The sequence below is a fragment of the Bidens hawaiensis genome, unplaced genomic scaffold, assembly GCF_021521415.1.
Source record: "Bidens hawaiensis isolate Kalapana, Puna unplaced genomic scaffold, B.hawaiensis_p1.1 tig00025176_1, whole genome shotgun sequence".
Classification (NCBI taxonomy): Eukaryota; Viridiplantae; Streptophyta; class Magnoliopsida; order Asterales; family Asteraceae; genus Bidens; species Bidens hawaiensis.
The window spans coordinates 199377-226153 of NW_027494002.1; the positions used below are offsets into that span (position 1 = coordinate 199377).

Here is a 26777-nt window from a genome sequence, read left to right on the forward strand (position 1 = left end):
TAGAATAACATCGACGAAGCCCATGTTGATTACGTGATAAAAAAACAAGAGATTATAGAGAGAAAACTAAGGTGTTGCTCCACCACTATTATTCTATTCTTTTACACTCTATTGTTGTTACAATGAAGTCGATCAAGCCTCTATATGAAATGCATTGGCGGTGACATCGCTAGTCCTACCGCCTCCCAAATTTACCCCCACCATCTATTTCGGCTTCTCTCGATGCTTTACGTTAGTCCACTCTACCGACGTTTGGTATGTCTTAACACATAGCATGTTTAAATTGTATATTTTCTTCTTACTTCATATAGTAACTTAATACAGTTAAGCTCGTGCTTCTTAACGAGTATTATTAAATATATTTATCTGTTTCAAGGCAAGATGCTAAATCATACTAGGTTGAATGCGATATCTATTTGATCATTGAATCTAATCTTTAAGTCTAGTTTTACTAAATCCATCCATAAAATTTGACAAATCACCATTTTTTTAATACAAAAAATATACTTTTTTATTATTGAAAAAATAATAAAAAACTGAACAACGTCCACTTGCAAACTGAACAACGTGATTGAAATTATGGCGGCATCTCACTCGCCGGATACAACTATCCATCAACCTCACATGTTGACTTTTTGTCGTCTAATCTTCATTTTCAATCAAATACGAACAACTGGCTAATTCTCAAAAGTCAAACTTCAATTCTTTTTGTTCACGAAGATGACCAAAGCAGAGTTATTGCTGTGTGTTTTAGGGTTGAACTTGTTCACGTTGTTAACATCTTCTCAATCTCTGGTGCCTCAACAGGAAGGTATATTTGTTCGTTTTGTAGTCATCAGTTTATGAGGTGCATATAAGGTGTTCGATGAAATGCCAATATGGGAATTTGGGAGTGTTATCTGCATGCAGTTATTTTAAATCAGCTTATCTAATGATGGATCAGTTTAAGTCATCATTAACGGGTCGAAAACCGGTCTTAAGTGTATTCAAATACTTACAACTTACAAGTTAAAACCTTGTAAGCATTTGTTTAGAAATTTAGTTTATTGTTTCTAGAGTATAGTTTACGGAATAATTTCTAATAGATTTTGATAGCTATTAATAATATTCTTAACTGTTTGGAACAAACAACCACTGTATGATGCAAACTTTGTACCATACGATTTTGTAGAACTCGCTAGGCGCTAGTCGGACGGTGAGGTTCTGACTAGCAATTAAAAGGGGTTTATCAGATTGGAATTTTATGTATGTTTTCTCAAAGTTACACACACACACATGTCCAATATTTTGTATATGTATTTTTAAACTTATTAATCTGATTCGAGTAATAAATATAAATTTTCAAACACTTCAAAGATTTTGACCAATTTTGACCAAAATCTGAGACATTTTGAACGATCTGGGTTGACTTTGACCGACTACCGGTTTGTTGGTCCGACTAGGTGAAATCGAATTGACCATGTACCAGTTAGCGATTAATCCCCGATTAATCGGTGACTAATCACGATTTTTTACAACACTGAACAATACTTACAAAATTATTCTTCATTTGATTTGATCCAGTGGTAACTGTTAATAATATTCTTACCACAATGGGTGCAACCAGTTGGAGGTTCAATGGTGACACTTGCAATCTTGATCTTATTTCTGAAGTACCAAAGTTAACTCAAGAAGTTAATGCCAGTACTGGATGTGATTGCAACATCAACAACAATACTGACTGTCATGTCGTAAGGATGTATAATACTTCTTTCCTGGTCTGTGTTACATATATATTGTTAATTATAGTTATTAATATTTTAAATCTATGCAGCACAATGAAGTTTTACAGTCTTCCTGGTGTTCTTTCACCTGAATTGGTGAAGCTTCCTTATCTCAAATCAATGTAAGCTCATAGTTTGTAATGATAATGCTGCATTATTAAAATCAAATTACTCTTAGCTCTTAAAATGTTTGATTTACAGTGACTTTGCTTACAATTACTTAAATGGCACAATTCCACCAGAACGGGGCATGACACAATTACAAGAAATGTGAGATTTTTATTATTATTTTTTTTCATAATTTTTTTCTGTATGAGTAACAATGCACTGACCATGATGCAGTTCTGTTCTTGGCAATCGATTAACCGGAAAAATCCCACCTGAATTAGGGAATATTACCACCCTCACAAAGCTGTATGTCATCTTGATTATATTGTATTTTTTAATGTGAAGCTATTTAGACAAATAAACAGTGGTTTACAGCAAACTTAATAATCAGGGATCTAGAAGCAAACTATCTTTCAGGAACCATTCCTTCTCAACTTGGGAGATTATTTAATTTGAAATCATTGTAAGATTTATTAATCTTTTGATGACATGTTTTCTCCATTATGTTTTCTTTTTCTTTCTAAATTCCTAACTAAGTTTGTTTATTCCAGGATCTTGTCATCAAACCAGTTCACGGGGACATTGCCTGCAGAGCTTGGTGAACTAAGAAACTTAACAAATTTGTAAATTGTTTACATTATAGCTTATATATTATTTTCTTATTTCAAGAAAGGATTCATTGTCTTTCTTTTGCAATACAGTAGGATAAATGATAACAACTTCAGTGGGCCCATACCCGATTTCATACAGAACTGGAGACAACTTTCTCGACTGTAATATTATTTTTCATTTATATTATCTAATTATGTTACAACCCTAATATAAACATTACGGCAGGCATTCAATCCATTGAGTTTATTCTTTGTTTTTTCTTTTTGAAGTGAAATGGTTGCAAGTGGACTTGAGGGCCCGATCCCTTCAAATATATCCCTTCTCGAGGGTCTAACTGACTTGTGAGTGAAGAATCTCTTTTAATATTCATAGCTAGTTAACCTTTACTTTTAATCTGTTTGTTTTATGGTCAAACTGATTCTGTAATCTGTTCATGTTTTGCAGGAGGATTAGTGACATGCCGGGACCAGCACAAAGATTTCCTCCACACAACAATGCTAGTGGATTAATAAGACTGTATGTACAAAGTTCATGTTATTATGAGTTTTATTTTTAGACATGCAAAATGATAAAATTTTGTTCTTTAATTTAGGGTTTTGAGAAATTGCAACATAACAGGTGAATTACCTGCTTACGTTTGGATGATCCGAGAACTGGAAACATTGTAAGTAACTAAGTATACAAACACCAGTTTTCTGTTTGTTGGAATATGCGATGACATCACTTTAACTGTAATTGGACAGGGATGTAAGTTTTAACAGATTAGTTGGTGGAATATCCCCAGACATTATCGGGAGGAGTTTGAAATTTGTGTAAGTGTGATTATTGATCCATTTTAATTGCTATTGGTTAGTTATGGATTGACTATATTGTGATGTTTCTTTAAATAGGTTTTTAACTAGTAACATGCTAAGTGGAGACATACCTGACTCACTTTTGCTAAATGGAGCTAGTATGTAAGTTTATTCATGAATCTTATATTTAAAGTTATGTAGTCATCGATAAAGTTTGTAGAAAATGGATAACAAATGCTGGTGGTTAACCAAATGTGACCCGTTTTGATACAGTGACCTGTCGTACAGCAACTTTACTTGGCAAGGACCTGACGACCCGCGTGCAAACAAAACACGTATGTATATTTTTCTTGTAACTTATATAATAATCAATACTAATACTAATTCTTTTTTCTAATATACTCAGGAATACATACATTAACTTGTTTAAAAGTTCATCAACAGGGAATCCATTGTAAGATAGTGTTTGTTTATTTTAAAATGTTAACGTCTCTAGTTTTAATTTTAGCTCTTATAAGGAAGATAATATCTATTTTAAATGTCGACTGCTTATAAATTAATGTTGTTAACAGACAGGACATACTGGCCTGCACCGAGCATATCAAGTGTCCAAGATGTAAGTATTTACATCTTTAAACGTACACTGATGTTATTTTTAAGTATTTACTTCTTTTTTTTTTGATACTTATGCTATGTATATATTGATTGTCCCAATTTCTTTTAAATGAACACGAACATGCTCTGTTCGTGTTCGTTCGGTTCGTTTGGGCCTACCCTGGTATTAGAGGAGGGAATTTAGACCCGTATACATATGAACAGGTATCTCAAAAGGGTCAAACGAATTTTTAACTAAAGACTGACCTGGTCAATAGATCAAATTAGTAGAAAGTCACCAAACTAATTTTAACGCATACAACTTCCTATGTTCCTATGTCTTCTTTATTAAAAGACTTAGACTATTAAAGTAAACTATTTTTAATGCATATTTTGATGTGCATGACAGATGGGTGTTCCATGCATATTAATAGTGGTGGAGATGACGTGAGCGTTAAAGAAAATAATAAGAATATTGTTTATGAAGGAGATGCACATGTCGATGGTGGTACATCTCGTTTATACATAAACAATAATAATAATTGGGGATTAAGTAGCACTGGGGACTTCATAGATGACAATATTTTCCAAAACACGCGATACATTACAACATCAACAAACTTACCATCTTCTATTTATGCAACCGCACGCTTATCTCCTCTTTCACTTGTTTACTTTGCCCATTGTTTGGAAAATGGTGAATATGCTGTTAAACTACACTTTGCTGAATTACAGTTCACTAATGATACTACTTATAGAAGTCTTGGCAGACGAATTTTTGATATAGTTATTCAGGTGATAAAGATATTTAAATAAAGGGTTAGTTGCATAAAATGTTGAATAAGCGTGTACATTGAATGCTAACTGATTTTGTATGTAACAGGGACGACTTGTTAAGAAGAATTTTAACATTGAAGATGAGTCTGGTGGAATGGGAAATTCAGTGGTAATTTCATTTAATGCAAGTGTGGCGAATAATATTTTAGAGATACGGTTTTATTGGGCTGGTAAAGGGACAACTCGGTTTCCTAAACGAGGAGTTTATGGGCCTCTCGTGTCTGCTGTTTCTGTCGAGCCTTGTAAGTATCTCATATTTTTATTTTAATATTTTTATGAAGTATTATTATATTTGACAAACTCTTCGTGGGCAGATTTCAAAACTTGTTCCGCTAGTGGAAAGAAGAAGAAATTTGGTTATATTGGCATTGCAGTTGGAGTATCATGTTTGGTTTTGTTAGTGTTGACGGTTATTTCGTGGAAACGCTCTTTGAAACATAATAAAAGAAAAGACAAAGGTATGAAAGGCTCCATTAATTTCTGTGCAACATTTGTGGGTGCTTTTACTGTTTTCGTCTTTGAAGCATAATAAATGGGTCATTGTTGGGCGCGGGTTGAAAAATGACAGGTCAGGTTGACCCGAAAACACTTATATAGAATAGCAAAGGTATAATATCTTGACTTTTGACCAGAGAGAGTTTGCATTTGACTTTTGCCCATTAAATATGTTCCTTTTTAACAAAACAGTTGATAAACAATTGTTTGATAGAAGATCAATTACTTTAGATCTATGTGATGGTGCATGCATTAATTGTATGTTTTATTTTGCACATGCTTTATGCTTTTGTCGAATAAATTTTCAAGGATTGGAGTTGAGAACAATCTCATTTTCGTTAAAGCAATTAAAATCTGCCACACGCAACTTCAGTGCTGCAAATAAAATAGGACAAGGAGGTTTCGGTCCTGTATACAAGGTAACATCTGTCAACAAATGATACTCATAAGACACAAGGAGACCCGTTTACTTATGAACGGATCAATTGGGGTTATATTTTGTAAAAGCCTAAAAGGTAATGGACTACATTGGGACCAAAATTGTGTTTTTGCAAAGGAGGGGGAACTCTCAATACATATTTAATATATTATATAAAATTTATAAACATAATAGGCTCGTTTAGGCTCGCGAGTCGCGAGCCAGCTTGGGCTCGTTTATTTAACAAGTGTAGCATTAGGATTGAACTCATTCAAGCTAGGTTCGAATCGAGCTTTTAGCGAGCCAATCTCGAGTAGTTCACGAGCGACTTGACTCATTTACACCCCTGCATGTATGGATTGTGAAGTTGTGTGATATTTGCTGCAGGGTACATTGAGTGATGGAACGGTTGTTGCAGTGAAGCAGCTTTCATCAGAGTCAAGACAAGGGAATCGTGAATTCTTGAATGAAGTTGGTGTAATATCTTGTTTACAACACCCAAATCTTGTGAAGCTTCATGGATGTTGCATCGAAGGAAACCAACTAATGCTCGTATACGAGTACCTAGAAAACAATAGCCTTTCCAATGCTTTGTTTGGTGAGTGTTTCAGTAACATGCTTGTATGCACCTTTTTATAAGGTTGTTACAATAAAGTTACATTATGTAGGTTCAAATAAAAGTGAAATGACGTTGGATTGGCCAACACGATTTAAGATATGTCTTGGCATTGCTAGAGGCTTAGCTTTTCTTCATGAAGAATCAAGGCTCAAAATTGTGCATAGAGACATCAAAGCTACTAATGTTCTTCTTGACAAAGACTTAAACCCGAAAATAGCAGATTTTGGATTGGCGAGGCTGAATGAGGATGACCAAACTCATATTAGCACTCGTGTTGCTGGCACAATGTAATATTTAATCTCTATAACATTTCAATCTGTTAGAATATATATTCAGGTTAGCTGCCAGGCCCATTAGCTCCTGATGGCTAACCCGAATATATATTCTAAGACAATCCATTTATATATAAATGAATTTTTTTATGCTCTAAATGTCATGTTGACAAAAGTTTATTGATTTGCAGTGGATATATGGCACCTGAGTACGCGCTATGGGGTTTCTTAAGTGATAAAGCGGATGTTTATAGCTTCGGGGTGTTGGCTTTGGAGATTGTGAGCGGAAAGAACAACATGAGTTACATTCCTTGGGACGATTGCACATGTCTTCTAGATTGGGTATCTGATAACTCTTTCTTATAAGCTAACTTAAGAAAGCAAGTATAATGATTTATATGCTCCCCTACATTAACTAAATGGATTCAGATATTTATTAAAACCTCACTAAATTTGAAATGAGCCTGGCGGGTTGACTTTGCGGTAGATTTAATAATATTCTTTTTTTAGTAAAGATGACTCTGGCCGGTTTTCTTTGAACTGATATAATTTAAATATACTCGTTTGAACTGATTTTCTTTCAACTGTTTTTATTAAATAAAGTTTACCCATTTGTCCCATCAGAATTTACATATAACTCGGATGAATATGCACATTTTGCAGGCTTGCCATTTGCAAAAAAGTAAAAACTACACCGAGCTATTCGATGAGAAATTGGGGTCAAATATCAACAAAGAAGAAGCAGAAATCATGGTCAAAGTAGCACTTTTGTGCACTAACGGTTCACCGTCTATACGACCAATCATGTCTGAGGTGGTGAGTATGCTTGAAGGTCGAATATGTGTCCCGGATATAGACCCAGAAGCAGGTGGCTACACGGATGATTTGAGATTTAAAGCCATGAGAGACTTACGTGAGGTCAAAGACCATAAAAATAGTCAAAGTCAATGCTCTACATCGGTTCAAACTGACCCGATGTTTTCATTTTCTTCTTATGATCATTCTGAGATCGAGCCTGTTGAGACAAGATGATGATTATTCAAAAGACGAGTTTAAACCGAACAAAAAGCACAAAGTGAGTTTTAGAGTTATTTTGTCACATTCGTTTTTTTTTTAACAGCACATTAGCTGTATACTGTTGTAGAGTTATGTAAATATATATGTTTGTTCCATGATAACAAAATAAACTGTTCTTCATACTTTTCCTAACTGTACATGTTTGAATAAAATGAGATTAAAACATGTTATTATATTCTCACGGCATGCAACCTTTACGTGGTGTTCTCGAGTTCACTTAAATAAGAAGAGAAAAGAAATGGAAAATTTTCATTTCTTTCTATTTATTTTCAAGGTGGATAATAATAATAGTAATAATAATAATTTGAGAGTTCAACTCAAGAAACATGACCTTCATTTACTGACAACCATAACAGACTTCCTTCTTCATCTTTCTCTGCTTGCTTCTTATTCTCCATCATTCAACTAACAAACCCTAACTTAACTCCACTTCTCATTTCAATTTCACAATGTCACAACACTCCGACTCCGAATTCACCGACGCCTTTCACCATCTCACCTTCTCCGACGACTCCGACCACCCGCCGGACCCACACTTCTCCACCGGCCTCCGCCGCCGCCGCCGGAGCTCAAAAAAACCCGACTCTAGGCCTCGTGTTACAGCAACCAGCTCGTTGACCGATCAGTCCGTCACAGTAAACTCCCCTAATTTAATATCCACTGTCAGTAGATTATTACACACGTGTGTCACATTTCCAATATGGTTCTTTACCGACCCCATTGGCATTACCACTCGTGCTGAACATTACATAATCATAACTATCATAAAGTTCTTGTTATTCTGTTGGCATAAGTTCAAATACATTATGATCACTTGCTTCTTAAGAAAGAAAGCAATATTATTATTCCTTTTGCATATTATTAAACAAGTTCTTTGCGACTGCATCGAACGAAAGAAGGCGATACTGAAATGCTGTTTGCATATTATTAAAAAGATCATGTGTGACTGCATTAAAACAGAGAAGTCTTTATTTAAGTTATGTTTACAACTAGGATGGGGGCTGCTGTGTTCGGCTTTTGTCGGTTTTATTTTGGTTGGTTTGTTGGTTTCTTCGTTTGTTGTTGGCGGTGTGGTAATGAAGTGTGTTGTCGAGGCGCCTGTGAGTAAGATGACAAGATTGAGTTTTGATTATACGAGAGAGAGTCCGGTCGCTTTTGTGCCTGTGATGTCTTGTTTCGAGCCCGTTTGTTTGGATTGTGTTGACAGGATTGGGTTTGGTAATGTTGGTCCGTCGCGGGTGTTTCCGCCTGATCATAAGTTGCAGGCTACTGTCGAGTTGACGTTGCCCGAATCGGATTATAATAGAAATCTTGGAAATTTTCAGGTATTTAATAGGGCCATTTTTATGACTATTATTTGTCTTAACTAGAGGTGCACAAAATGGGTTCCGGGCCCAGACCGGTTTGGGTTGGGTCAACAAAAGTCAACGACGTTTTATGGTCAAAGTTGGAACCGGTTTGGGTTGGGTCAACAAAAGTCAACCACGTTTTCTGGTCAAAGTTTGAACCAGTTTGGGTTGGGTCAAAAAAGTCAACGACTTTGTCTGGTTTGGGTCGGGTCAACAAAAGTCAACGGCGTTTTATGGTCAAAGTTGGAACCGGTTTGGGTTGGGTCAACAAAAGTCAACGACTTTGTCTGGTCAAAGTTGGAACTGGTTTTTGAAAGCAAAGGATTGGGTTTTAGGCGGTTTTAACTTGTTCGGTTTGGGTTTGACGTGGTTCAAACCGGTTATCATGACCAGTGTTAAGGCCCGAATTTCAATCCTACGGGTCAGGTCGGTTTGAAACCAGTTTTAATAACAGCTCAAGTTACATGTCCTGAACTGGGATTTTCGGGCACCTTTGGTCTCCACCGCCGCCACCAAATTGATACTCTTTTAAAATGGCCCATCTGACGACTATCCATTTTTCTTAGAACCAGTTAGACTTGAACCTGACCCGTTTTGCCAGGCTTAGATGCCACCAAACGTTAAGATTAGAGTGGGTCAATGTGTCATGCCAATTATAACTTTTTCTAATAAACTTAATGCGTATATTAATCTAAACTAAGCAGATTCGACCCGATCATGAAGAATCGGGTCAACTTTTCAACTTCAACTATATACTAGAATAACGGTTTGAATGAATGTTTTCCTGAAGGTTAGGGTAGACTTCCTCTCAAGCAATGGCAAATTCCTTGCAAGTGCAACTCAACCATGTACCATCCGATTCAAAAGAGGGCCTATCCGCCTTTTGATGATGGTTTTGAAGCTGGCCCCGCTAATCACCGACTACTCATCAGAATCCCAAACCTTGCACATCAAGTTCAACCAATACACTGAACGGGAAACTCCAACTAGTTGTGTGAGAGTGGCACTAGAACCACGGGCAGAGTTTGCAAAGGGTCGCGGTGTTCCTCAAATTTACACGGCTTATTTAATACTCGAGTCACAACTTCCATTTTTGAAGCGGACTCTATGGTCGTGGAAAGCTACTGTGTTTGTTTGGACTGGTCTTGTTATATTTATGTTGGGTTCGATTGTTATGATATTCTGTTGTGGTTCGTGGCTAGGTCTAAGAGGTAGCGCTCTTTTAAATAATATTGGTGATACTGATCTGACCAGTGAACTAGTAGAATAACCGGTCCGGTTTACATAAAATTGGTTTTCAAATAAAACAATATTTTTTTATAATAACTCACAACATGTGAATATGGTATGGACATGCTTGTCACTTGTCAATTTACCTATGATAACATTATCTTTATAATCACATTTACCGCATAAAAAGTAGTATAAAACTATAAATAAGTCATATGCAAGTACAAAGTACATACGCACAAAAGTTTTGTTAATCATTCGCGTTGGAGATAATCATTTGGATGCATTACGGCTGCTAGCAGACTTAAGGAAAGATGTGCTCTTGGTGATTTCACGCAAAGGCTTATCGGTGAACCTTATGATGTTGTAGACCCATGCACCAGATATAGCGCCTGCGGTTGGACCCAGCATGTAAATCCATATGCCCCGGTAGTGGTTCGACACAATGGCTGGACCCAAACTCCTTGCTGGATTCATTGATGCCCCTGATATTGGCCTGTGATCACCAAACACTTACACCCAAAATTAAAAAGGAAAAATAAAAATATGCATAGATGATTATTATATTGTCATAAGATGAGAAAACATACCCTGCAAACATAACATTGAGTAAGATTGTGGCTCCCACTGCAAGTCCAGCTAACTCTCCGATCTTAAAAAAAATGGTCATATTTTTTTAGCATTTGATTATTTTTAATATATTATTATAAATTGTTATCATATTTTACCAATGTTATTATTTAAACAAAACAAAATAAAATAAAGGACAGGATAGTAACTGCTCGGTTATCGGTTGCAACTCCTGAAATGACAAACATGAGGTAGAATGTGATAATAAACTCTAAAACCAAAGATTGGAGATGAGATCCAACTGGCAGTGTTCCAGCAAAATGATCTTCATGACCGTTAAATATTAGACGGAGAGTCCCACTCGCTAAGGTTGACCCAAGTACTTGAGCACCCACGTATGCCGGTACCTTACACGCATATAATATGCATTGTGTTAATATTTATATAAATATAAATTACAATAATAATATATATAATAATATTATCCGTATATATATAAGTAAAGTAATAAACTAATTAATAAAAACCAAACGAGTAAAACTTAAAGTTTAGAGATGTTAAGCTAAACAAGCCAAGTTCAAGCTTAGACTTAGACGTTCTCAAGCTTGGCTCGTCATGTTAACACTTTGTTTGATGATGGATTAGTATTTGGTCTCTAACATTAAGAGATCTTAAAATGGGAGTTCATGTGAAATGACTATGCCATTATTAATTGTCATAAATATAGTGAAATTATTTATGGATTTGGTTCTAACTATCTAATTAAGACAAACCGGCTTCTCATGCAATCATGCTTATTCTTACAAGTCTGATTGCATCGTTGAAGATGAGAAATCATGTAATAAGATGATATGAAAGTAGTGTCATAAATGAATCAGTTGTGTACTTAATTTATTTATTACTCCATTTAGATAGTTTGAACCAAATCCATAATTGATTTCACTGTATTTAAGCAGTTAACAAAAATTTATTTAAAAAAAAATCACTATAGTTATGACAAATTAATAATAGTATCACAAATGAATCATTGTGTACTTAATTATTTGTATAAACTTTAATACAGAAAAACTTATAACTAAAAACATAAAAAACCAATACTTTTTTGTAAATCCAAAAGATTATACATATTTTTAATTTCTTTTCTTCATTAAACAATTGAACATTTAAAAAAAAAATCAAAGAATATTTTATAAAATTTACCTGTTTCAAGGGAAACCTTCTACAAGAGGCAAAAGCAATGGTGACAGCAGGGTTAAAATGAGCACCGGAGATATGTCCAACAGAGTAAACCATGACCATCACCACCAACCCCCACACAATGGATATTCCGGGAAGACCTATCACCTTGTCCTGCCCGGAGTTCACCACCACCGCTGCACAGCCGGCGAATATCACGAAGTACGTTCCCAGAACCTCAGCTATCAACTGCATGTACATCATAATCAAATAAATATTATTATTATTGTTTTTCTAAACAATATGTTTTAACAAAATAATAATATATAGTTAGGAAAATGAGAACCTTTTGAAGGAAAGGAACAGTTGGAAAACATGAAGTTGGATGTGTTTGATCTTCAACATTAGCACCGCCGTCTATCTCCGCCATTGGACTTATCGGAAGTGGTTGTGGGTTGCCGGAATGTGGCTTGGCTTTATTTATGGTGACCTTGTTCACCTTTCTATATATTTTATAAACGGTTGGGAACTTATTATTATTGTTGTCATATGTTGGTATTTACTTTTCAAACGTAGATAACAACAAGTAGTTTGGATATATTATCTACTAGGAATTTTATATTTATTAATAAAATAGAAATACGTATGACTTGTGAGTACAATTGAGTGATTGACAATCAAGAATATTTTTTTTAAAAATAAGTTAGAGTTAGGAAAATAAATTGTATATACATTTATTTTGAACATTTAAAGTGTAACAAAATGTCCAAATGAGTTAACAAGACTCACAATGAATGCCTGTCTAATCACTTATTTGTTGTTGTCATCTTTGACAACATCGTCACCGCCAACACTGAAACCATCACCAACACGTACCACACATTCATCACCGCCTTCGTCTTCATCACTACAATCATCTCCACCGTCGCCATCCACAACCACTACCTCGTACTCATCATTACCGTCACCGACACCACCATCAAAACTAGTGAATATATACAAAATCGTCTCTATGTTGTTTAATAGAAATTACTGGGGGGCACTTTTCATCATTCTAGACCATTTATTTTTTTGTTTCCCCGTCTTCTATTCTATTAGATAAGAATGTTAGTTAATAATGATATTAAAAGAATATGTTTATATATAAATATTTAATATAAATTTAATATGAAATTAGTTATGAACCTTTATGAATAAAATATTTTTTTACTTAAAAGGCCTCTATATAAGTCTTCAAATATTATCAAGTTCAAATTTCTGTTTTGTTAAAATAGTTAAAAAATTGAATAATAAGGATAATACTTACTAAAGGCATAACTTCTTTTATTAGTATGTACATTATACATGAAATGCTAACCAAGTAAATTAATAAATTCAAACATATTTTAAGTGTACAAAAAAGATTGTGTTAAATTTAAAGGGAAATAAGAGTCTGTAATATATAATAAAAATATCAAAAAAGTTCATTATACATATAACATATATAAAGTTGGTATGAATAATTGTTTGATTAGATTATTTGTATCCCTTCTATTGTATATGCACATATACTGAACTGATAACTGAATCATAGTAGCCGAGCCATACTTTAATACATACAGATCCATAACTGTTTTAATTTGATTATAATAAAAGATAAAAGATAAAATATAAAATATATTAATTTATTTTATATAAAATGAATATAAGAAGGAAACTAAAAAGCTTGAATTTAGTAGTATATTTAATGAATACTTTAAAGTTGTAAGATATGGTTGGCATTAGTGCAACCACTGAACGACCCACCGGCAAGGCTTACGAATTTGTTTATTTAATGTTCATATTATATTTGACTTATCTTTATATTTTACATATTTTAACCAACTTTAAATTTCTCAGTAATATGATTAAAGATCTATCATCCAATATCGAAGGGCATCACGGTCATTAGTCATAACTTAAAACATTAGAGTGGGTTGTTATTCAGACATTAGACATACGAGAAAATTAAAAGAATGATTTGGTTTCTTGTTACTATGAGATAAAGTGCTAGATATGATAAGTGAGGGACTACATTGATAGATTATTTCTTGATCAATCATGAATGCTTCGATCATTTTCTTCAAATTCGACTTCATTTATACGTATGATCGTCAAAAAGTGGCGAGAGAGATAGATCCAAAATAGACGTTAAGGATATGAGAAAAGAAGTTGTAGATGTAGGGGTACCGTTCATAACTTTGAATCGGAATACAACACGTGTGGATAACGAAACACCACATTACACCTATCGGTGACGTAGAGCTGAAGCAAGGCAATGTAAACACGGAAATAATTCTCAAATAAGATGAGTTTTATTGAAAAGCAATTGACAATTGTAGAAATTGGGAAAAAACTATTAATTAGTGAAATCAAATCCCAAAATTGTGAAATTTTGATATGACAGCTAGGCTTTAGCAGTTTGTCCAATATGGATTGTAGAACATATTTTGTATATCTTTTTATGCACGTCGAAGAAAACACCACTAAAAAGTATAAACCAAGGAAACAAGCAAGTGCAATACCCCCAACAATGCATACTTGCCTTTTTTTTAGTTTAGTCACAAAAGGTTGAACGTATCATTTTTCTCAAACTAAAAGCCATCTCATGTAAGTATTTTAAGTAGAAAGAAGTAAATTATGTAACCTACAATCCACATGGAGACTCACAACTTTGTAAAGTTAAACAGCCCAAAAGGTATGGAAACCACCCACTCTTTGTACTTGGCAAAGGCTAGAACAAACAAAAGATGAGAGATGTGTAGTGGGATAGTAAACCTTTGGATAATGATGTTAACTCAAATCTTCATTTAACCATTTAGATATTATGTATAAAGCTTGCAACTTATATATAAACCAATATATAAGTCATATGGTGTATAAATATCAAATGTAATTTGAAACTTTAATTATTTAATAGCAAGCAAAAAATGCAAGAAATATACAACACTTATTTCATACTTCACAACTTCACGTAATCGTAATGCTTGCTTCAAATCATTACTCATTAATATATAAATAAACATTTATATTTTAGATTGTTATGTTACTTTATAAATATATTATGAAATGGTTTGTTTCATATTATTAATTTATACTTAATAATAAGTTGTTTAGCATATATTTGGGTTGTAAATGTTAAAATCCGAATTTAGACACTCATTTAAATTAATTGCTTTAGTATGAAACCTTTTGAGATTTAGATTTAAGTTGTGAGAAGAACTAGATAAATGACATGTAAACGAACAATAAGCGTTGCCGCAAGTCCGCAACCCTTTTTGAATATCAAACTCGTTCTTACTAAAAATGAAACTTTGGGTCTTAGGGACCGAAAAGTAACTATTCACGATCCGTTGAATCCTGATAAGGAAATCCACAGCCTCTGGGCCAGAAAACTAATGACACGTTTTTATATTGTTGCTTCAGCATATAAACATGCACAAACAGTTTTTTGACTTTTTCTTTATGTACTACTAGTCAGCAATATAAATTTTCTAGCATTAATATGCAGTTGTCACAATTATATTCTTTTTATGTTTATTTTAGACTAACTATTAAAAACAACATACTTTCTCATTTTTCATGTAAAATGTCACAACCATCTTTTATCTTCCATGCAAATAATGTTATATGTTATGTTATATACACCTTTTGACACAACTCTATTCAACTTCAAAACTTTAAACGACCAACACTTTCCTCGTCGTTAAATCCGTAACAATTTTAACCGATTAAAAACAAAAACAGTTAAAATAACCAACACATAACAAACTCTCACCTTATACTCGACAGCCTTCTCCTCTTACGACTCTTCTTACGAACATTAACACTCTTCGAAGATGAGCCGACACACGGTCTAACCGCCGCCTGCCTACATGACAGCGTCCGGTTTCTCTTCTCGCCCCACTTCAACGGAAGCTTGTTGACCACCATACCAATATCCGCTGACCGGCTTAATTCCACCAGTTTCTCAATTTGCTTGTTAATCTGATGCAGCCACGCTACCGACAAATCCAGTTCCATCGAATCGTCTGGCGGTTTCTTAAACATGTTTATAAGTATATCCTGATATGACTGAAATGAAGTCGAGCTTTGATACCCGTGTTGACCCTCACATATGATGTTGACTTTGACCACATGCTTGCATAGATTCCCACGCAACGACCACTCACAATCACAAAAGGCAAACTCAGACCCGGGATTCCAAACCAGATGGACCTTGGTTGGGTCACGTTGGCTAACTACTTTAGCAAAGTGGTTGTTTAAAGTGACATCTGTGTCGGGGATTTGAACTGCACGGTGCCATGATGTGGAATTGATGTATTCTTCCTTAACGGTTTGGAAGGAATCGCATTCGTCTGCATATCGGTCAAGCCAGTAGCTTGAGTGTAACTCAGTTGTTAGTTTGTGAACCAGCCAATCGACTCGTTGGAGTGCACCGAGATGTGAGTCATCAAAAAGTTTTAGTTTTAACTTCACGTGATAAGCTTCAATTGCACCGGATGTTTCTTGACTTGCAAGCGGGAGGGTTTTCATTACAGTTAACCACATTTCTGAATCAGAAATTGTTAAGGAATCAGAGAAGTATATGAAACTGAAATATTTTATATAAAATAAATAAAAAAACACAAACCCATTTGACTTTGCTTCCTTTTATGCTATTTTTTATGTTAATTTTGACCCGTTAAAAAAACATAAACAATATAGACTCATTTATAAACAAATGGGTCCAAATCGCCACCCCTAAAATTTAAAGTGTGCACTAAACCGAAATAACCGAATCATAAACAAGAACTAATGATGTCACTGAACCGAAATGACCAAACCAAATTTAAAAACTGACAGTTTGGTTTGATGTTTTTTAAAATCAATTTTTTCGGTTCTGTTTCGGTTTTTCATCAACCAAAAACCAAACCTAACTGGAAAAACCGACTTTTAAGTAATTTAATAGACCAACTTTCAAAATCCAAATTTTTGGTTATTGGTTCAGTTTGAGCCTAAACCGACCCATGCACACTGGCATGTAAACGAACCGAACATTTAATGAATAATTGGTGAATCATTCGACGAGAAGTTCGTTTATTTATTAATCAACAAACATGAACTAAAAAAACTGTTCCTTTAACACATGTCTCGCTTGTTCATTTAAATTAGTTTATGTTCGCCCATTTACATTCATTTATGTCCGTTAGTTTATGTTAAAGCTAAACGAATGGACACAAACATGCTCCGTGAGTGTTCGTTCGGTTCGTATACCCCTATCTAGAATAAAAACTCCAACAGATAAACACAGAAGCAAAAGAAGAGTGGGCTAACCAATCTTAGGCACCCATGTGGCGGTGAAATATTGCATGAAGTCGGTTTGGTCAACATAGTCAATGGAGAATTTCTCTAAAACCGCAAAAGGATCTACTCCTGCCCAAATGCTATAAACTATTTCTCCTAACCGTTTGAATATTTCTCTTTGAACTTCAATATTCCTACAGTTCTTGACAATATGTCGCAGCCACGATCGACGAACCCGCCACAAAGAAAATAATATAGGACACGAAAACGTCTCCCTAAAAGGAAATACAAACTTGTCAGAGTCAAAAAGTTAACGGGTCAAAAATGCACGTTGACATTTTGACAGTCAAAAACTAGGTTTGAGGTAAAGAGTAGCGTACCTTATAGGATCAGTCTCGGCAGCTGCATCATCAATAACAACCCCATTGACCTTCCAGGTCGGGTCAACAGCACGAACACGACCAAGTAAAGCTTTCATCCATTTGCTGATGTCAGCACTAGAAACGCTACGTGTAATGACCCATGCTACGGGAAGTGCATGTTGTCTTGAATCAAACACTAGAAGCGTGCACAGAGGATACTGCCAGATATAATAACAACAACAACAACAATAATAATAATAATAATAATAATAATAATAATAATTAGCCCGACCCGTTTTGACTCATACCAGTTTAACCCATTTTGACCCGTATCAGTTTCAACTCATTTAGACCTGTACCACTTTCAACCCATTTTTCACCTCTAGTTATAGGTTTGAGTGGTTAAAGAAATATTCAGTGGCTACTAACAAGTACAAACCGGTGTGCATGGGTCGCTTTGGGGTTAGTTTTGGGCTCAAACCAAACCAAAAGAATAAAAAATCGCTTTTTGAGTTTTTGAAAGACCATTCAGTTTTGGTCTTTTTGGGTTTAACATCAGGGGTTGAAATTTTTGGGCTAAAAAAAAACTGCCCTAGAATATGAATCTGGCCTCAAAACCTTTTTTGTGAATTAATACGCTAATTAATTAGTACACATTTGGCTTTAAACAATTTATTAAATTCTTATAAATTATTTAAAATTCAAAAATAAATAACAAAAACTCATAAATTCAGTTCAGTTCGTTTTTTCGGTTTTAATTACATGCAAGTTTTATAAAAAAAACATAAAGCCAAAGAGTTGGTTTTTGTTTTCTTAGGTTTGTTTTTACGATTTCATCCTACCTTTAGTCTCTTGATTCCAAATGTTGAGTCAACTGCTATAATACTGTGATGTCCAAACCGAAGCATTTGTTGTAACTGCCACTCGGTTTGAACCCCGAGAACAAACGGGTCCGTGTTTTCCTGATAATAAAAAATAAACTTCTTATTCCGACTCGCCCACATCCGTACACTCGCTTCATCATCTAAATCCAGTTCATGTGTAGACCGTTTAATAATCATCCCGAGTTTATGCACATACTGAGAAGCAAGGGAGTTGACTATCACGTCTGACCCGCAATACCGTTGAATCCCTTCTATATGTTTCTCTAGAACATTCTCTTCGGGTATTCCAAGATAAATCATTGACATAGTTTGCTGTTGAATCTCATTCCCGACATACGGAATCTTCTTGGCTCCCGGGCCGATAGCATCTCGATCAAGTGGGCCATGGCAGATAAGGCCCTTCTCGTTCACGTGTCTTCTGTCATTATATATGATGAGTGCAAGAGACGGGCGCGCGTATAAACGTTTGACCACAAAATGACACATGCACCCTCGCATTGACTGAGGCAGAGCTGCACGGTTTCGTGTGTTGAGTCGGTATTTTCGGCTCGGTAATTCTACTCCGTCTTCCCCGTAGTTTTCGGGACCGAATGAGCACCAGTACCTTTAAACAAAACATTTAAAAAAAAAAATAACTGAAATATAAAATTATGTTTAAAAAGTTTTATTTACTTACAGCCGGAAGTGTAAATATTCATCGCTTTTGTATTCATGTAAGCTGCCTTTTAAACGTTTTCTTCCTCTCTCGATGTGGAAACGGGTTGGGGATTCTACATTTGAACATTCTCCAAAAATGAACTCATCAACTCGAGTGTAAGGAATTAGTGCCACGTCATCATGATGCTCGGGAGTGCCAAATTTGAACCATTTTAAATCAGCAGCACAGAAGTCATCAACTGACGGGTTTTGCACCGGGATTTCATGGATTGATTCAACCAGGTCCATAAGTTATAGACTAAAAAAAGACAGTAGAAAATGTAATATTAGAAAAGAAAATATTAAAGCAGAAAATCTCATGAGTTCAAGAACTGAAACTTGCATACCAACAAAAACATAAAAATTTCTTAACACAAATATTGTGTAAAATTGCATGCATAAAATCAATCCATTTGTATGTTTTTCCATATAGCCATAACAAATCATATTCTTGCAAACTCTTTAAGGTTTTAACAGACACTGGTTCGAAAGATGAGTGTTGAATAGTGAATACTAACTAATTACAGTTTTTCGGTTTTATCTATCCCAAAAAAAAACAATCTTAATATGTTACTGATTCTCCAAAACAGTTTTAAAACTAGTACAATTAGACGTAACAAAAAAACTTAATACTTCATACAACTTAAAGCATCAAGTTCACAGCAGGGATACGCATGGAAGTCGTAGAAAGAATGTATATATTAGTTGAAAACAAATTACTACTCAATAAACTATAAAACTTTGGTATACATAAAAATTAAAAGCAAGTTGTGAATGAGCCAACCTAATTGTAGAGCTTGATTGTCCTATTTTAAACTTACACACAAGAACTAAAACATAAATTCCATTTTAAACATAATCCTTTTCTTTTGAGTTTCAAATTCAGTCCCTTAACATGTATTGCAACAGGGCCATAATATTATCTGATTTCAAAGTTGACTTAAAAAAAGTTGAAAACAGAGTACAAGATTTTGCATACTCTTTTGAAAACTTTAACGAGTTCCTAATCCTGCCACCGCCATATGAGCACGGTGGTTTACTCCAGAGTGCCTTAAAGTTGTTATTTTCCAACCTTAAACCCACCACACCACACCTAAATAAATTAACAGGCACTAGCAATTAGTAAAGTCTATAAGAACATACAATACTTCATGAAATTAAACATGTCTGCGGCCCTGTTTTTTTGCGCATAAGTGTAAATTTACCTGTTTTGCAACTGAAAATCTGAGCCCGCCCCCCCGCTGGTTTATTATTATTTTTTTAATAAATAAATTTTTGCTTCATTTCCATTCAATCTATCGATTTAATCTTATTACAACCAATGCCGGCTTTGAGATGGCAGGAAAGGCGAACATCCTCACCCGATCACTCAACTAGGCCCGAATTTTTTTTTTAATAAATACACACACACACACACACACACACACTTTTTTGAAAAAAAAAATATGTATTCTTAGTGGTTAAACCAAATTACTCAATTCATTTAACCCCATTTTTATTAAAGAAAAATAAATATCCACAACCGAAATCATAATCCAATTAGCCCATTTAAAAAATTAAATTGTTTAAATCCAACAAAAAACCCTTTCACTTAAGACCTAATTCTTTTCTCGGCTTCGGCCTAAATGATTCTCGGGGGTGGCCCTGATTATAACTAGGGTTTTAATTTAAATGAAACAGAGTTGGGCGCTCAGCTATAATCAAACAAATTAATTAACAAATTCCGGCGCAAAAGCAAGTTTATGACATAAATTAGATTGAAATACATCCTGACAAAGATCAAAAGTAATCAACAATGGCATAAAACCTAATGAATTTAAACAGTACATATGGTAAAGAAACATGAATAAAGAGAAGTAAGACACAAATACAAAAAAATTGTTTGTGTAGATAAGAAATAAGAGTACCGGTAGAACGAACCCGAATAGTATAAATACGAGGTTGGTTTTGACGGCCGTCGGAAGTTAATCGTGACGGTGGCAGAAGTAGGGGTTTTTGATAGGGCTTTTAGTTTAGTTTTTCCTACAAAATGGGTGAAGGTGGTATTATTATTAGTAACTGATGTAAGGTCTCGAAAATGTTTGCATTTTTTACTCAGGATTCGTTGGAATTACATAAATATGTGTTATGTCTTATTGTCGGGGAGAAAGGCAAAGAAGTTACACATGATGTGTTTAACAACAATTTGATGCCTTTGGTATGCAAGAAATCGTTGGGTGATTGAGAGAAACCCGCATAGTTTAAAGAGTGTGATCGTTAAAATCAAGGGTTTAAGCTATTTGTGAGTAAAAAAAGTCAATAATGACCGGATTTAACGTGGGAAAGGTGGTTGTGTTTAGTGTATGATCATAATTACGAGAGTAATCGGGTGGAACTTGGGGGTATGTGGTTGTAATTTCTTTATTGTTTGGGTGGTTTTGGTGTTTGCTAGTATCTTGCTAGTGCATTGAATAATTTTTTGTTGCTCGTAAAAAAAAGAAATGAATAAAAACATTTTAAATCATAGTTTTGTTTTGTTTGTTTGTTTTTTATAAGAATGGCGACTTTCTTTTATTTCAGGCTACCGCATTTTTCAAATATGAAGATCTTTCATGTATCCCCTCTCGCAAGACTATGTTGTCTTAAACGGGATCTGGTAAGACTATGTTGTCTTAACCGGGACCACGTTGGCTTTAAAGTTTGGCTTGGGCGTTCAACCGACTGCCAATTGACAGTTGTAGTTCTGCCACAAGAGCAAAAACTCTTTGGCGTAATACACACTGAGACGAAATACCAGGTGGGCTCGAAACCTAAACAGGCAATATTGTACAAGATCTAACTCAAATTATTCATTGTCAATATTCACCCAAAATAACACAAGTGGAGATTGAACTAACCCAAATATGCTACATCTCAATGGTTTATAACTCTTAATGGTTAAGAGGCGGTCTTAAGTATGAATGGTTAAAAGGTAACATCGTAATGGTCACCTCTTAATCATTCAGACTTAATGATACATATTAAGTTATTAACCATTAAAAGGCTACCAAACAGAGACATGTTGTATAATGACGATTTTATTTTTCATATTTTTGGTTGTGTTTGTGAGGTGATGTTTTTACGATTATATATATGTTTTCATTTTTATTTTAAAGTTTGCATCAATTTCTCGACTCAATTTACATTTAATTTTTATGTATTTATATCTCTATTTCATGTAATAAACTAATAATATATTAATTTCATATATTTATACTAACTTCATATTGTTATATCTTTATTCCCTAATTAAGTATTTATTTTATATATTTTTAATTAAAAATTTAATCCAAATATTATTAACCGAACTGATACCGAATCGAACCAAGCTGTGAACACTTGATATTAACTTCTACCATTAGTCTTATCCTATGAACAAAAAAACATGCTCCCTTCCCACCACCTAATCCAAATATTATTAACCGAACTGATACCGAATCGAACCAAGCTGTGAACACTTGATATTAACTTCTACCATTAGTCTTATCCTATGAACAAAAAAACATGCTCCCTTCCCACCACCACCACCACCACCACCACCACCACCACCTCCACCTCCACCTCCACCTCCACTTCCCAATCCCCACCGCCATCGTCTTCACCCGCCGCCACCCACCACCCATATCCGCATCCCATCATGAACCACCCACCACTTCAACTTCAACCACCAATCAAGACAACAAAATCCTCCGACCCACAACGCAAAATCCACATCCATTCTCTTCCAAACCCACGAAACCCCACAAACCCTAAACGGGTACGAACACGATGAAATCTTGAAGCTTTTAGAACTCTCAATGGCTAGAAAACGAACCCCTCAATTTCCCGGCTCAATCTACGTCCAATTACCAACAGACACCGGTGTTGACTCGTCTTTACCGCCAATTAAAGACGTAGTCTTTACCCATGATTCTGATTATGATTATGAAGTGATTATGAGGGCACTTGAGATTAGAAGAGAAGTGACACTGGAGATTTTTAAAGAAGCTATGAGGAATGGGAGATTTGGGATCACTTATTCTACTAATTTGGCTTCAAGATTGTTTCCTCAGTTTATTGATTATGTTATGATTCGAGCTGCTTCGATGAAACAGCTGTCCGAGTATGCGAATTCGACGTTTAATGTTCGGGCTAAAGCTTTCTTGGAAGAATCCAATGTGGTTCCTTTAATAAGGTAGAACATATAATTATAAACTTGTATTTTGTCAAGAAAGTGATGCATTTTGATTTTAGGAAGTTAAGTTTTAATCTTTTTTTTGTTTTGTTTTTGATTTTATATTTTTTTTCAGTGTTAGTGTTAGGGTGTGTTTGGGATTCCTTATTTAGAGGGAAAAGGTCTTTTTGTGATAAGGTAAAAAGGTCTTATGGTTTTTCAATAAGGAGTTTCTAAAAAAGTGTTTGGATTAAGATAAGGCAATAAGTTATTTTTTAAAAAGTGTTTGGCTTAACTTATTGATGTAAAATGACTAAAAAGGACATTTATGTATTGAAGCAACAACTAAACTCATCTGGCCTCTCTATGAATTGAAGCAACAAAATAAAAAAAATATAATGATTAATATAGTTGATTAGCTAATGCTCATACAGAGGTATAATGATATGAATTGGATAAAATAAATTTCCAGAATGTATGAAATCAATGGACATAGACCTCAAAAGCCAACAAATAAAGTCCTAAATACATTACAACAATCAAAGATACACTTGATAGAAAACCCCAATCGGATCTCTAAAATTAGAAACAACTGGAACTAAAATCAACAAGCATACCTAACATCCAAGCGAGCTGTAGAGAGAGTGCAGATATGAGAGGTTTTGGGGTTCTGAATCGTAGAGGCAGCAAGCAAACCAATAGATACATGTGTGATAGAGCAGTAGGGGCGTTGCAGATGGAGCTGGGTTGAATGGTGGGATGAGGCTGTAATGGGAAGTATGATATTGATAAGGAGATAAGTTGGGAAATCCTAACTTAATGAAAGCTTATATTTTAGCCTAGGAGATAAGGAGAAATGGAAAAGGACTTTTGTATTCCCAAACACTATTTTAACACAAAAACAACTTATTCTATCACAATAAGTTATAAGAAGAAGAAAATAAGGAATCCCAAACACACCCTTAATATACAATAGCTGCATTTTGACTTTTGGAAGTCAAGTTTCAATTTTTTTTTGGTTTGTTTTTACATTGTTTTTCAGTGTTAGTGTTAATATACAATAGCTGCATTTTGACTGTTGGAAGTCAAGTTTCAATCTTTTTTTGTTTTTTGTTTTTTTTTTACATTGTTTTTCAGTGTTAGTGTTAATATACAATAGCTATTGTAAGCTATCTATCTAAAAATAATGAAATTTACTATCTTGTTTATCAAAAACTTATGATCACATCAAATTGTTAAATAGAGTACTTATTTGCCTATATAATACATAGATAAAGCTCATATCTTGCCAAGAAAGTGGTGCATTTTGATTTTCGAAAGTCAATTATTTATTTAATTATTTTTGTTTTTATGTTGTTTTTCAATCTCAATGTTAATAAGGGATTTGTGATTTCTAGGTGGCTAAAACACAACGGGTTATCATATCCCCAAATCGGGAAGCTAATTTGCATTGCAAAAGGGAATCTTGAGTCAATCAGGACCACTGCTGACTGGCTCAAGTCGATTCATGTCAGCGGGCGGTTTATCGGGGTCGCGTTAATTAGAGCTGGAGAGTGTGTACTAGAACGCAGCGTTGAAGAATTGGATGAAATTGTTTGGTATTTGGAGAAAAATGGAGTTAAAAGGGAGTGGATGGGTTATATTGTTAGCAGGTGCCCTGAGTTGCTGACTTTTAGCATGGAAGAACTTGAGGCACGCATGAAGTTTTACTTTGATTTGGGTATGAATGACAGAGATTTTGGGACTATGGTTTTTGACTTCCCCAAAGTGCTTGGGTTCTATTCGTTTGAGGAAATGAACCAAAAGGTATTCAAAGTTTGTTTATTCTTAGGGGGTTATAACATATCAAAAAGGGTCCGGGTCAAGACTATATTAAGTCTAACAAAAAGATAAAGCATAACCTTATCGAAGCATTTTTAGGGAGACAAGCGGGGCGCGGGGGGGGGGGGGGGTAAGTACGCTTAAAAGGGGTTTGGCTTAAAACTCTATTAAGTCAAGTTTAATGCTCAGCATGTTAAAGCTAAAACACAACCCATATTGACCTAGTTGTATTTACTCTCTATGCCATTGCAAGCTACAAGATTCATATGCATTTATATTAAGTCGTGTGTTTAAGCAAAGTAATTGATTTAGGGCGTTTGGCAAAAACAAATGAAGAAACATACGTGTTGTTTAGGTTGCTTATTTAAAGGAGTTTGGCCTCGGTAATGAAGACGTGGGGAGATTACTAGCATTTAGACCACAATTAATGGGATGCAGCATTGAGGAAAGATGGAAGCCTCTCGTTAAGTACCTTTATTATCTCGGTATTTCACGAGATGGTATGAGGAGAATTCTTACCGTTAAACCCATGGTTTTTTGTTTCGACTTGGAGGCCAATATTGTCCAAAAGGTACCTTCTTTTGTACTTGTTCTTAATATAGATTAGTCTCCACACTTATGATAAACAGTCAAAAGTTGACTTTTTGGTCAAAGTCACAAGGTTTCTGCTTCAGTAGTTACATTGACATTATAAACTTCGTACTTGAAGGTACAATTCTTTCGTGACATTGGCGTTCAAGAAAAGGGAATCGCAAGTATGCTTGTTCGGTTTCCATCTTTACTAACATACAGCCTACACAAGAAGATAAGGCCCGTGGTATATTTCGAACAGAACCCATATATCTTTTTTATAAAAATTATATTTTTATTACTAAAATAATAAAATTTTGAAATTATTGTAGGTAATATTTTTGTTGACAAAAGCAGGAGTTTCACGGACCGATATTGGAAAGGTGATAGGGTTGGGTCCCGAGCTATTGGGGTGTAGTATATCAAAGAAACTAGACCCTAATGTTAAATACTTTATGTCTCTTGGCATTGACCTTAAAACTTTGGGTGAAATGATTGCTGATTTCCCGATGCTGCTTCGGTACAATATTGAAATTCTTCGCCCAAAATATAGGTATTTAAGGAGAACCATGGTCCGCCCTCTAGACGACCTCATCGAGTTCCCACGGTATAATTTAAATCATAATAATGTTTTAGCCCCCTAGTTATATTGTTTTGTAAATGTGAGAATTTCAAACCATTATTAAATTTGCAGTTTCTTTAGTTATTCACTTGAAGAAAGAATCATACCGCGCCACAAGATTATGATGGATAATCGTGTAAATTTCAAGCTTCGGTATATGCTATCGAGCACGGATAATGAGTTTCGACAAAGGGTAGAGGCTGCTGTTCAAAGAAGACAGATGTTTGAATCTGGGATATCAAACATAGGATTAGAATCATTAGATTCTTCAACTGATGAGGATGAAACTAATGATGTGGATGTTGATGTTCTTTAACATTCAGTACATACATATATATTTGTAAATAGTTGTTTCAGAGATGTAATTTTGGTACAAATGGTTCTAAGAGCTAAGAAAAATCGTAACTTGAAAACACTATCATGTTTTCTTAGG

At 34.7% G+C, this 26777-nt stretch overlaps 4 protein-coding genes and 1 pseudogene across 5 annotated transcripts; 3 read left to right on the forward strand and 2 right to left on the reverse strand.

The window, feature by feature from the left end:
• Nucleotides 1-682: 682 nt before the first annotated feature.
• Nucleotides 683-7815, forward strand: LOC143570960 (putative leucine-rich repeat receptor-like serine/threonine-protein kinase At3g14840; annotated as a pseudogene). The gene is made up of 24 exons (XR_013142028.1): nt 683-811; nt 1564-1738; nt 1814-1885; nt 1965-2033; nt 2106-2177; nt 2263-2334; nt 2423-2494; nt 2573-2644; nt 2753-2824; nt 2928-2999; nt 3076-3147; nt 3227-3295; nt 3374-3439; nt 3551-3612; nt 3684-3731; nt 3850-3893; nt 4281-4666; nt 4755-4950; nt 5023-5166; nt 5504-5622; nt 6009-6219; nt 6290-6527; nt 6704-6854; nt 7176-7815. The product of XR_013142028.1 is annotated as a putative leucine-rich repeat receptor-like serine/threonine-protein kinase At3g14840 (transcript).
• A 203-nt stretch (nt 7816-8018) lies between these two features.
• Nucleotides 8019-10217, forward strand: LOC143570938 (seipin-2-like). Its single transcript, XM_077056449.1, has 2 exons — nt 8019-8914; nt 9729-10217. Exons 1-2 carry the CDS (start codon nt 8039-8041, stop codon nt 10206-10208), a joined length of 1356 nt encoding a protein of 451 aa, XP_076912564.1. The 5' UTR covers nt 8019-8038; the 3' UTR covers nt 10209-10217.
• A 77-nt stretch (nt 10218-10294) lies between these two features.
• Nucleotides 10295-12380, reverse strand: LOC143570939 (aquaporin NIP1-1-like). The gene is made up of 5 exons (XM_077056450.1): nt 12261-12380; nt 11939-12163; nt 10948-11145; nt 10759-10820; nt 10295-10664 (listed from the first exon to the last, which is right to left on the reverse strand). Exons 1-5 carry the CDS (start codon nt 12342-12344, stop codon nt 10442-10444), a joined length of 792 nt encoding a protein of 263 aa, XP_076912565.1. The 5' UTR covers nt 12345-12380; the 3' UTR covers nt 10295-10441.
• Nucleotides 12381-15502: 3122 nt separating this feature from the next.
• Nucleotides 15503-21162, reverse strand: LOC143570961 (uncharacterized). Its single transcript, XM_077056479.1, has 6 exons — nt 21068-21162; nt 19141-19419; nt 18423-19068; nt 17599-17798; nt 17249-17493; nt 15503-16485 (listed from the first exon to the last, which is right to left on the reverse strand). Exons 2-6 carry the CDS (start codon nt 19407-19409, stop codon nt 15707-15709), a joined length of 2139 nt encoding a protein of 712 aa, XP_076912594.1. The 5' UTR covers nt 19410-19419; nt 21068-21162; the 3' UTR covers nt 15503-15706.
• A 1584-nt stretch (nt 21163-22746) lies between these two features.
• On the forward strand, nt 22747-26773 carry LOC143570962 (transcription termination factor MTERF2, chloroplastic-like). The gene is made up of 6 exons (XM_077056480.1): nt 22747-23352; nt 24729-25137; nt 25508-25723; nt 25862-25969; nt 26055-26329; nt 26417-26773. The coding sequence occupies exons 1-6, from the start codon at nt 22976-22978 to the stop codon at nt 26658-26660; spliced, it is 1629 nt and encodes a 542-aa protein (XP_076912595.1). The 5' UTR covers nt 22747-22975; the 3' UTR covers nt 26661-26773.
• Nucleotides 26774-26777: the final 4 nt, after the last annotated feature.

Coding starts and splice junctions, on each gene's coding strand:
- LOC143570938 (XM_077056449.1), top strand. CDS start 8,039: ATGTCACAACACTCCGACTCCGAATTCACCGACGCCTTTCACCATCTC. Junction 8,915..9,728: donor GAAATCTTGGAAATTTTCAG/GTATTTAATAGG, acceptor GTTTTCCTGAAG/GTTAGGGTAGACTTCCTCTC.
- LOC143570939 (XM_077056450.1), bottom strand. CDS start 12,344: ATGGCGGAGATAGACGGCGGTGCTAATGTTGAAGATCAAACACATCCA. Junction 12,164..12,260: donor CTGTTCCTTTCCTTCAAAAG/GTTCTCATTTTC, acceptor ATGTACATGCAG/TTGATAGCTGAGGTTCTGGG. Junction 11,146..11,938: donor GAAGGTTTCCCTTGAAACAG/GTAAATTTTATA, acceptor TATGCGTGTAAG/GTACCGGCATACGTGGGTGC.
- LOC143570961 (XM_077056479.1), bottom strand. CDS start 19,409: ATGGACCTGGTTGAATCAATCCATGAAATCCCGGTGCAAAACCCGTCA. Junction 17,799..18,422: donor TTGGAATCAAGAGACTAAAG/GTAGGATGAAAT, acceptor TATATCTGGCAG/TATCCTCTGTGCACGCTTCT. Junction 17,494..17,598: donor GCCGAGACTGATCCTATAAG/GTACGCTACTCT, acceptor ATTTCCTTTTAG/GGAGACGTTTTCGTGTCCTA.
- LOC143570962 (XM_077056480.1), top strand. CDS start 22,976: ATGGCTAGAAAACGAACCCCTCAATTTCCCGGCTCAATCTACGTCCAA. Junction 23,353..24,728: donor AATGTGGTTCCTTTAATAAG/GTAGAACATATA, acceptor TGTGATTTCTAG/GTGGCTAAAACACAACGGGT. Junction 25,724..25,861: donor AGGCCAATATTGTCCAAAAG/GTACCTTCTTTT, acceptor TCGTACTTGAAG/GTACAATTCTTTCGTGACAT.